The 12,069-nt window shown below is 44.9% G+C and overlaps 1 protein-coding gene across 1 annotated transcript in view; it reads left to right on the top strand.

Annotated features, from left to right (window-relative positions):
- The first annotated feature begins 6,769 nt into the window (after positions 1 to 6,769).
- Positions 6,770 to 12,069, top strand: part of LOC146694820 (collagen alpha-1(XIII) chain-like) — a 41,406-nt gene continuing 36,106 nt past the window's right edge. Inside the window, exon 1 of the mRNA XM_085476766.1 lies at positions 6,770 to 7,455. Within this exon, the coding sequence (XP_085332892.1) occupies positions 7,171 to 7,455 (285 nt within the window). The 5' untranslated portion in view covers positions 6,770 to 7,170. The remainder of the gene's footprint in view (positions 7,456 to 12,069) is intronic.

Below are 12,069 nucleotides of genomic sequence, written 5' to 3'. Positions count from 1 at the left end.
TCAGTGGCACCCAACAGTTCATGAGCTAACACAGCCTTCACCAACTTTTTTCACTACTGCAGACGGTAGCTGAGACAGACTACTAAACTTTAAAACTGAAGCCAAATTGTTATTCAGAGGTGTCAGAATGATTTCATTATTTTAATTAAGTGCTGCTAATTGTATACAGACATTATAATAAAATATAATCTTTTAACTTCAAGGGGAAGGAGGCTGAACAAAGTTCTTTGTTTGCTATGTTTGAAAAAGTCTTTTGAAAGGCAGAAATCTTGTTTTAGACACTTTGATGATGAACAGTTTGGGTTGTTGTTCTCACCATTTCAAAGATGCTGGCAGGTCAAAATGTTGAGTGTCTCTTAAACTTGCATGGAGGAACAAATACCACTGTGTTTAGAAGAGCCATAGCTTTCACTTTATTATAGTTTAATGAATTTTCAACTGACTAAAATGGTTTTGCCATAATGAAAGTATGTGTGCAGGGACTGAGTGGGTCCTAGCTTTCCTCGGCACCAGTGCTTGCTTTGCATTTTGGCTGTAGCTCAGGAGGTAGAGCAGGTCATCTAATCAAAGGTTAGTGGTTTGCATCTTTGGCTAGTTGCTCATTCCCTTTACCAAATCTAAAAATGGAACATACCAAAGAAAGCAGTCGCTCTCCTTTTATCCCACACAGCGCTGTCATAAAGCTCCTCGTCTGTCAATTAATATGTGCATACATCCTTTACATGACTGGTAGCTGTCTCCACTGTGTGAGTATTTCTGTTTCCTGCTAACAGTGACTGAATTAGACGGACAAAGCTGAGCAGCATTTTTTCTGGTGGTTTGCCCACGTGCATTGCAGCCTTTCATGGCAAACCGATGGGAGAAGTGTGATGTAGAGAAGAGTGTGAAAATGTTGTTAATAACTTACTTTTTATCAAGGAAAGCTCTGATAATGATGGAGAGGAGAAGGCAGTTCTGACATGTCCTGTCTAATAAACAGGCTGACCAGGTCGCCACGTGTATTTTTACATTCCCTGTAAAGAACTTTGTAATAGATTCCTGACTTTAACAGTACTATAAATAAATGTTACGTTTTTACTTTACTAGGTGCAGGCTCACCGAGCACTTTCAGATTAGCATCTATGAAACATGTAAACTGCTTTGCCAACAGTCCTTTTTCATTCAGAGTGGAAGAAACTACAAGCAGAGGAACAACCTTTGAGGTAGGCTCGAGCGGGGCAACAGTCTTTAAAAACTGGGGCCATTTCTCAATATGCATACTCGTGTGTACTCGTGTGTACTCGTGTGTACTCGTGTGTACCTGCACTATAGTGGACTTGTGATACATCATCATTTATAGACAAAGTACTGTTCCCATTCAAAGTACGCATCAACTTAACTACGCTCAGAATTGTGTTCATGGTGCACTTACACGGTGACTTACATGGAGCCAAATATCCCAGAATGCATTTCATCCAGAACTCAAATGCAGCAGTTGGCAGACAAGAGTGACTAAAAAGTTTGAAATATTACTTTTTCTTTTAAAATATGTTCAGGCGAGAATGTAGCTGTGTAAAATTCAAATTTCTGCTTGATTTATCAAGACATCACATATTTGCAAAAGAGCTCCGACGTTTTTGGAGATGTCTGTTACCCACCAGTTTGACAGCTAGCCGGGAGCTCGAGGCTCACTGCAGCCGGTGAGAACAGCGAACTCCTTCCCTCCCCATCTCCAGCTGCCTCCCTCTTCCCGCTCCACCACAACCACCCACACATGCAGGGCCTTGGAGTAGGGGTATGTCACCAGGGTGCAGAGGAGGCTACCCCCCCCTCTGTCCCCTTCTGGCTGCCTCTGCCTCAATTTTATCCCACAACTTAGACATTCACATTACTCACACTCTCATTACACATACATATAGGGTCTTGGGGGTGGGCACGATACACGGAGTCCAAAGTACCATCAGGGTGTACACCCCACCCCTGGCGTCGTTGCCCACCTCTCAATTTTGAATACACATAGACATTGAGGGCTAGCAGGAGGGACCATGCGCTTACCTGCTGCTCTCTGGCAGGTAGCTCCATGCCCTCCCTGGGTTTTAAATGCACCTTAGAACACACATGCATCAACACTACAATGAGCGGGTGGAGGGAGGTTTGGAGTCTTCTCTCACCCCCGTTCTCTGCGGCCTGCTGGAGCGGGGGGGCTAGGAGGAGGAGTGGGCCGTCCGACTGCGGTCTGGAGTGTGGGGCCTCCCTGCTGCTGCGGAGTCGGGGCGGTCTGCCTCCCCTCACCGCAGGGAAAAGGGTAACACCACCTGGGTCTGGGTGCAGTTCCCCCCTCCAGGGGCAAGGGTACCTAGACCCGGTTTGTAGAGTACGCTTGGGGAGTGTGATCGTGTGTACAGCGTCTCTTTATGTCTGTCTCCACGTTGGTTGAGTGTGGAGTAAGTGCATATGAGAGCATGAGGGTGGGAATGGATGTTTGTGTCTGTGTGTGCCTGTATGTCTGTGTCTATATGTCAGGTTGGGTATCAGACGCCACCTCTCTGGGGACACCTCAGGCCCTCCAAGGTTTGGAGGCCTATCTCCACCCACCACCACTTCCCCTGCCAGTGGCGGACTCCCTCAGGTGTCGGTGCGTTGGTGGTTCTTTGTGTCTGGGGGTGGGCGTCCGGGTACACACCGGCTCACTCCTTGGCGGCCGCTTATCGGGGCCTGGAGCCTGGTGCTTGCTCGGGCCCCTTTGGAGGTGGGGTGCCCCCGGCCTCTCGGCCTGGGGCTCGGTCACTCAGGCACAGCTGGCTGCCGGCGGAGCTCACGGGCGCGTCACTGCAACCCCCCCTGGCTTCTGCTCCGCGGCTGCTGAGTGAGCCCTCATCTGGGACTCTCCTCAGCTCTTACTGGGACAGTGGCGCGGCTGCCCCTCTGTTGGTCTTCCTTGGTCTCTTGTGTTCTGGGGACCTCTGGATGTCTGGAGTTTTGATCTCCTCCATACCTGCTTGATACCATAGAGGACAGGGCTGTGGCTCCCCACACTCCCTAGCAGATCGTTACATGGAGAAACCTTTGGAATGCAAGCATGCTGATCCACACAGGTATGCACACAGGTGTACACACGGGTATTCACAGACGTGGACTACACCTTTCTTGGCTGCTGCCTCAAAGCACATTGTGCGCTGTCTATCTTGCGTGCTGCACAATATCGTTTATTATTTAGTATCTACTGATATCTACTGCTAGCTAGTTTATTGTGATGGTGCCGTTTTTTTTATTATGTTGCTCTTTGCTGTTTGCTTTCTCTTCTGTTTTTTTTCTCCATACAGGTGACCCAGGTGCTTTTTTTTTTTTCTTTCTTCCCCCCCTTCTCACCGTCTCTTCTCCCCTTTGGTTTTCTTTCTCTCCCTCTCTTTCTTTCATTCTTTCTCCCTGTCCTATCCCCCAGTCATGTCTGTCCCGTTTGTAGCAACTGAAAATAAAATAAATTCATAATTATAATAAAGGTCAATCAAATGGACCAATATGGCAAGGCCATGATGATCCACTTGGTAAAATAAATCCGCTTGGCATCTTTCTTGGCCTTAAGACAACAATTCTGATGGCTGAAGATCCAAATGGGACACACAAAAAAAAAAGAGAACAGCAAACTCCCGGCATGGTTTCAGATCTTTGGTTTGGTGTTTGTTTTATTTGTTTCTGAGCAAATCGGTTTGGCTGAGATTAAACTTTAGCTTCACAACTTGATCATTCTATTTAATTTTAAAGCCTTACTTGCAGAGCTGTCAGTATAAATGAATTAATTTTAATGTTGGGAATATTTAAACTCAGCAGGAAACATTTTCTCCGGGAGCAGAAACTGCATGTTGATGCGTGGAGATCCTGAAGGCTGCTCCAAAAATGATAAAATGATATTTTAGATATTTGCTCTGTTCTCTCCAAACCCGAGCAGACATCTATTTTAATTTATTAATATCTACTGACATAAAAATAAAAGCGTTTTAACATCAGACCTGTTTGCTTTTTATTCAATAAGCAGCGTGAGCTGTCCATACATATATGCTATTTTTAATAGGAGAGATTAAGTTTGTGATGTCATCGAGTACGCTTGAATGTAGAATGATCGCGCTGCGTTCTCGGGAATTTCAGAGTCCCGTGTAAACTTATAAAGTACAGACTAGCAAGAAGGCAAGTACTTGTGTTTAGCTTTTCAGAGTTGCTAGGTCAGGTATTTGGCCAGCAGGTTCAGAATGAAGCACACAATGAGCAGTTTCAATATGAAGTACACGTAGAAAAAGTTCAGGTTGTATTAAAGAAGCAACAAAAAACTCAGTCTCTAACTTTACAAGCTGGTAACCAAAAAACTCTGTTTCACATTTCATATGCTGAAAAACACAAGGATTAGTGTTTGAACAAGCAAGTTGGGGAGAAAAGCAAATTCCGTCTTACTCACTGAGGAGGATGTCATAGAGACCCGACAAACACGAATGTGGAAACCAGCTTAGGTGGAGGCAGGGATGGAAGCTCTGGCTGGTGCTGCTTCTTTTGTGTTGGATATTCCACCTTCATGAGTAGGACAGTTAAACACTGGCTAGCAGGGAGACAGGTGAGTCTGAGGTGGAGCAGCAAGGAGCTGGCTGATGAGGAGTAGTCGGGCAGAAAGAGTGAGAATTATGAAATTTCAATTCAATTTTATTTATACAGCGTCAAATCACAACAACAGTCGCCTCAAAGTGCTTTGTACTGTAAGGTAGACCCTACAATAATACATACAGAGGAAAAAAAACAACATATGACCCCAACAAGCAAGCACTTTGGTGACAATGGGAAGGAAAAACTCCCTTTTAACAGGAAGAAACCTGCAGCAGAAAGCCTGCAGACTGCAGAGGTGTGGAGTTCAGGACAGAAGCCGTGAGAGGACGGATGGTGACAATGACTAGGTCCCTTAGCCATGTGTGCAGCACCTCCAATAGTCTGGGATTCTCTGGGCACATGTCAGAAAGAGTCTTTTGGAGTCTCACATTCTCACAGTGCAGAAACTGCTCCAGCAGGCTGATGTCTGATGATGATGGTCATCATGTAGCTCTGTGTTACAAGCAGGTTTCAGACCCAAATGCAGAACTCAAGACCCAGAAGTGGACCAAAAAACTAGAGGTTCATGAGATAACATGGGAATAGAAACAGGTGGGAACACAACTGAAACTTGTGGTGGAAACAGGACAAAGGAAGCAAAAGTAAACACAGCTCCCACGAGACAAATGACTAATAGAATACAGTAGAAAGTAACTAAATGTGGAATCAAAGATGACAACCTGACAAACCACGGGAAACACAGAGGAACCACGATAACTTAAACAAGGGATAGAATACAGTCAATGTCATGGTTTCTTGTATTTGGTGTCATTTTGTATTATGGTTTATGTTTAAGCTTCGTTTTTCATTCTTGGGTTTATTCTGTGTTTTAGTTTCCCCTTGTCTCTTTGTTCTCTGTGTCCTTCTCTTGTGTGTGTCTTTGCCTGGGTCTCACAGTGTGTGTCACTTCCTGCTTTATTTTGAAGCTACCTCGTCTCATGTGTGACATTCAGTTTTGCTTCTATCCCATTAGTCAGATTTGTTCCTGGTGTTTCCACCTGCTGCCCATCCTCTCGTTATCCCGTGTATTTAAGTCTTCAGTTTGTCTCTGTTGTCACGTCATCAGTCTTCCTGCCATGTTTCCCCCTGTGCTGTGTGCTTCATGTTCTGTGGCTTAGTTTCCACACCAGGGGTTTATTGGCCAGTACTTTCAGTTTGTAGCTTTCAGCAATAAAGCTGTTTGAGTTCATGTTCCATCTCTGCATTTTGGTCCGCCCAAAAAGCAGAACCACAATAAGTAAAACCAAGAAGGCCCAAACACTAAACACATGTGAAAACCAACAAATCATCACTATCTAGAATAATTGCTTAACACTGAGAAATTCACATAACTCAACATAAAGTGAAACAAGACAAAACACAGATACTGGAACAGACAATGCCTTTGAATATGGATATAAAGAGAAACAGTATAACCTAATGATGGCCTCCTTTACTCTTTGGACCTTTTATTATTCTAGCACAAACACCTTTTTCTCCCCAAGTCTGTGTCATTTATCACGAAACACTGAGGGGAGAGTTCCCACATGGCACTGCTTGTCAGTCAATTGTCCAATTACTGTTGAGCCTCTGAAAATTGTGGACTTTCTATAAAAATGGTGGTTACTCCTAAAGGCTTAATGGTTTGTTTAACCTCTTGAATTAAAGCAGAAACTCTCCACTTAAAAAAACCCCAAACAGAAATGATGTTGCTCTTTGAGGGAAAAGAAAGAAATAAAAGTTCATAGATGATATTGTCCTGGCTCATGTTTGGTGTAAACTTGGATTCTGTTGTTATTTAAAGTTGTGGGTTGTGCAGCTTGAACTACTCTTATGTGGACTGTGTCAGAAAACAGTTTGAGAACCACAGGTTTAAAACAGAGTTTCTGTTTTTCTCATAGTTCACAGGCGACTGAGCGGGCACCATGGAGCTTATTGTGAACTGTAAATCACTCCAAACTACTCTAGCGTGTTGCTATATAATCTATCCTGGCGTGGCGAACTTGAATCTGCACAGAACAAGTTCACAGAAGCTAGCAGATCCTCTAAACCAGATCATTGTGGTACGTTGTTTTGAGCAGCAGTCAGCGGGCACTCAGTATACCCGCTGTGTGACTTTGCGTCCTGGCTTTGCGCACCTAAAAATACCCCTGTCCAAGTACACGGATCAAAGGGGGTAGCAACACTGGCGAATCCCGCCCCGCCATTTAACCTAAAACCTCTCAGAGGAGGAGCATGCAGTGTGAGCAAAGAGCCGGCGACTTCCAGAGTTGTACAGAGGAGCGGGAGACTGGTTCGGTTTACAGGGACTGTCCTGTAGCACATAGTGGGATCGCTCTGAAGTAGCGAATGGGACAAACGGAGCCGAACACAAAGGAGTAAGACAGCGGAAGACTCGGACACGGAATGTTTCGGTTTTGAAGGTTTATGTAATTACTCATATGAGTGCAGCCAGATTGGTAAAGAACGGCAGAGTTTACTCAGTATAAACAGCCTCCTGCAAAGTTACAGATCGCCAGGATTCTTTCTGCGCAACTGTACACCTGATGAGCTTGGGGATTGTTGGGTGCACAGAGCCACACTCACATGTCTGAAATGGAACAGGAAAAGAAGTGGGGAGTCGCTGGTAAACCAGGTGAAAAGAGGCGCGTTGGCTTGAAGCAGCCGCTGTGGAGAGATTTGTCTTGCGTGACGTTTTGCATCGCGGTGTCCGTGCTGTCTGTTGGAGTTTGGATCGTAGTGTTTGTGCGGACGTCGGAGCTGCAGTCCAGGATAGTAAGTCTGGAACAGCAGCGGCTTTCTGCGTGGATGCTGTCCGTGGAACAGGTGGAGCCCGTCATCCTGGGTCGTCTCGACCAGATCCTGGAAGAAGTAAGAGTCGCTTAAAATGATGAAAAGATTTTTTTTTTTTTAATGATAAACAGAAATGTTTTTGCGCTGCCCCCCACCACACACAATTAATTTCTTTTGGAAAATAATTTTAGACGATTCTCTCTACAGCTGGTGATATAAGTGTATTGGTGTTTTCTGGATGCAGAGATCACAGAGGTAATAGTAGAGACTGTCATGATAAAGCATCAGTGAATCTCTCATTTAAGTATAGATATATGTATTTCCAGCGCTCTTATTCAAAGAGATGCTCCCTTGCTCTTAAACAAAGCACTGTGGCATCTCCAAAGTACAACATTAAGAAGTTGCACAGGTGTTACATGCGTTTATCTTCTCTGAGATAACAGTGTGAAGGGCTCTCGGTGGCTGTTCACATCTGTTGCTTCTAAAGTTGCCCTCAGCGCTGCCCTCCAATTGATCACAGCTACACCAACAAGCACCTAACAGCCTGCACGGTGTTTAAAGATCCACAGGGAGCCGACTTTCCCTTCCTCTGTTTGCTGTAGCCCGGCTTTTAACCCCCCCCCCCCCCACACACACACACACACACACACACACACACATACACACACTCACTCCTCGACCCCTTTCACTAGGGCCAGCATAATGCATTTAACAGGAGGAAAAATGAGCACGTGGTGGTTAGTGCAGAGCTTGCTTGCAGTCTCAGACCTGAAGTCAGTCACTCACCTAAACCCTTATACCTCAGTCAAAGGAGGCAGACTACATGTACAAGTGTCCCGTAGACCACCAGCTACTCAGACAGTATTTTATATTAATCATGTCTGTCAGTGATGGTCATCAGTTAGCACAACAATAGCTGGAATTTAGGCTGTGTGCTTTTCTTGCTAAAGATGGATGTCAGTCTTAGTCCAAATATAGCCCAGGGAGGGTGTCAAATTCTGGAGCCACGGTACTTTTGAAAAGAAATCTTGGGATTACAAAATGACATAGAAAGCCAGTGATTTTACTTGGGTTTATGGCTACTTTGATAGAAACTTTGTATAAATGCAAACGTTTATTTCCTCTGAGCAAATGATAACGTTATTAAATGGTATAAATCTAAAAGTAGTTTATTTCTTTGCAGTGACAGTTTGAGGTGTAGGGCCTACTAACATATGAGTGAAAACAAAACAAACAATAATAAAAAGACAAAGTGAAGTTTTACGGCCAGTTGGGGCCATTCAAAGGTCCAGTTTCAGTGCCTGTGCCTCCAGGGGGGCCCAGTGGGGAGGATCTGTTTCCAGACAGGCCCAGGGTGATGTAGCTTGTCTCTTTGTTTAGCACTGTGAGTATAAACTGTCATTATTAATGGGACATGAGCACAGATGTGCCTTTCTATACAGAAAGAGGATGGCAGAGAAATCTGTGGGATTTTCTCCCAGCGCTGTCCAGAATCAGCCACCCTGTTTCCTTCAGTGATGACCGATTTCCTCTGTCGTGGAAAATATGGCCAGGAGTCCTTATTGTTATTCCAGTAAAATCTGGAGTGCAGCACAATCAACTAGTTTACTGCATAATGTTCCAGGTATAGTTTGTTTGCAGTCCTGGGGAGGAAGTTGCATCTTTTTACCTTGACGTTAACACTACATATACTATTGCAATACTCTATATTGCCATAATTATTTACTCGCCCATCTAAATAATTGAATTCAGGTGTTCCGATCAGTCTCCTGGCCACAGATGTGTAAAATCAGGCTTGTCAGCGTACAGACTCGAAGAATCCCAGCGTGCTACTGTGATTGGATGTTACCTTGCAACAGGTCCAGTCATAAAATGTCCTCGCTACTGAATACGTCGAGCTCAGGAGGCAGAACAGGTCAAGTACTAATCAGAAGGTTCGCGGTTTGGCTGCTCCAGCCGCCATGTATCCTTGGGCAAGACGCGAAGCCCATGTTGCTCATGAGATGCGTCCATAAGAGTATGAATGTGTGAATGTCAGACAGAGAGGACTGATGTAGACAGAAGTGCTTGTAGGAATTGTAAAAAGCTCTTTGAGTGTAAAACCCGAACCGGCCTGTTTACAGAGACGGCCTCTTTTACTCCTCTTCCAAACCAAAATTAGATTAGATTAGATAGAACTTTATTAATCCCTCGGGTGGGTTCCTCTGGGAAATTCGATTTCCAAAAAGCACAGCACCGACAGAAGTTTCAGAGTTACAGAATATTATATATATATATATATATACACACACACACACACACACACACACACACACACACACACACACACACACACACACACACACACACATATATAAATACAGAGACAATATAAATAAAATATACGAAGGGGATAAATAGAATAAATAGGAATAAAAAATAAAAATACAAGTGAATGAATTGCACATTTCGAGTATTGAGGTCTATTGCACTGTTGACTATTTACAAAAGTATTGCACAAAAGGTATTGTACAGTGAGGTGAAGAGGCACTACAGCTTAGTTGTTCCCCCCTCCTTTGTCCTCCTGTTTCCCCTCCCTCTCCCCTCCAGAGAGGAGTTAAACAGTTTGATGGCGTGTGGGACAAAGGAGTTTTTAAGTCTGTTAGTTCTTGTCTTGGGGAGAAGCAACAAAAAATGTGGCATCTTCCAAAGAGTAACCTTTAACCTTTAGGTGCAAATATACTCTTGTGTGTTGTGCCATGCATTTATAGAGTGGCTGTTTGGTGCGAGCACTCCCAGCTGCACTGTACAGGATGCACTATGTTGTTGCTCCCAAACACTATGCCTGCTACTCTCCACCTTTTAGTTTTAAAACTGCAGAGCTCCTACAGTTTATATAATCTACCAGTCAAGATGACAGAAGTTTGCACCGCACCTATTGATCTTTGAAATCAGGTGCTTTTACTTCCTTTGTCAGAAGTGCATAAAACGAAGCCCCCAGCCATCCAGTGTACCTTTACAAACATCTGGAAGAATGGGTCAGTCCTGTAATATGATGCCGTAAATCAGTCTGCTCTCCCACAAACAAAGATAAGAGGTATCATCACAAAATGGAAGCGTTTAGGAATCACAGAGTGGCACACCTCAGAGAGTTGCAGAGTAATGAGGTGCCTAATACACTCAACAAAAATATAAACGCAACACCTTTGTTACTGCTCCCATTCCCCATGGGATGGACGTAGAGACCTAAAATTCATTCCAGATACACAATATAACCATCCCTCCCAAACAGTGGTCACAAATCAGTCCAAATGTGTGGTAGTGGGCACATCTGCTATATTGAGATAATCCATCCCACCTCACAGGTGTGCCACATCAGGATGCTGATCTGACATCATGAGTAGTGCACAGGTGTACCTCAGACTGCCCACAACAAAAGGCCACCCTGGAATGTGCAGTTTTTTGCACTATTGGGGGTCTGGGGACCCAGAACCGGTCAGTATCTGGTGTGACCACCATTTGCCTCATGCAGTGCAACACATCGTCGCATGGAGTCTATCAGATTGTCAATTGTGGCCTGTGGAACGTTGGTCCACTCCACTTCAATGGCTGTGCGAGGTTGTTGGGTATTCGTGGGAACTGGTACACGCTGTCGTATACGCCGGTCAAGCACATCCCGAACATGCTCAATGGGTGACATGTCCGGTGAGTATGCTGGCCATGCAATAACTGGGACATTCTCAGCTGCCATCTGCCCTGAACAATGTGAACCATGATTCATCCGTGAAGCGCACACCTCTCCAACGTGCCAGACGCCATCGAATGTGAGCATTTGCCCACACAAGTCTGTTACGGCGACGAGCTGGAGTCAGGTCAAGACCCCGATGAGGACAACGGGCATGCAGTTGAGCGTCCCTGAGACGGTTTCTGACAGTTTGTGCAGAAATTGTTTGGTTGTGCAAACCAATTGTTCCAGCAGCTGTCTGGGTGGCTGGTCTCAGACGATCTTGGAGGTGAACCTGCTGGATGTGGAGGTCCTGGGCTGGTGTGGTTACACGAGGTCTGCGGTTGTGAGGCCGGTTGGATGTGCTGCCATATTCTCTGAAACGCCTGTGGAGACGGCTTATGGTTGAGGAATGAACATTCAATGCACGGGCGACAGATCTGGTTGACATTCCTGCTGTCAGCATGCCAATTGCACGCTCCCTCATTGCTTGTGGCATCTGTGGCATTTTGCTGTGAGACAAAACTGCACATTCCAGGGTGGCCTTTTGTTGTGGGCAGTCTGAGGTACACCTGTGCACTACTCATGATGTCAGATCAGCATCCTGATGTGGCACACCTGTGAGGTGGGATGGATTATCTCAATATAGCAGATGTGCCCACTACCACACATTTGGACTGATTTGTGACCACTGTTTGGGAGGGATGGTTATATTGTGTATCTGGAATGAATTTTAGGTCTCTACGTCCATCCCATGGGGAATGGGAGCAGTAACAAAGGTGTTGCGTTTATATTTTTGTTGAGTGTACATAAATTCTGCCTACCCTCTGCTGACTCAGTAGATGCAGACTTTCATAAATGCATCTGTGATGGATGTCCACGGCCAAACGACCGCTGTGGGGTTAATGTGTAGGTCGGCCAGTCTATCTCAAGTCTATCTTATACTCCATCATTCAGCACAATATTCATACAAAATCATTCATACAAAA

The sequence above is a fragment of the Copadichromis virginalis genome, linkage group LG13 (assembly GCF_057382275.1).
Source record: "Copadichromis virginalis isolate Kocher_CV1m ecotype Utaka linkage group LG13, C_Virginalis_male_GT1.1, whole genome shotgun sequence".
In the NCBI taxonomy this organism is placed as follows: domain Eukaryota; kingdom Metazoa; phylum Chordata; class Actinopteri; order Cichliformes; family Cichlidae; genus Copadichromis; species Copadichromis virginalis.
The sequence above is the reverse complement of the archived record's forward strand: the minus strand, read 5'-3'. Positions and strand labels throughout refer to the sequence as shown.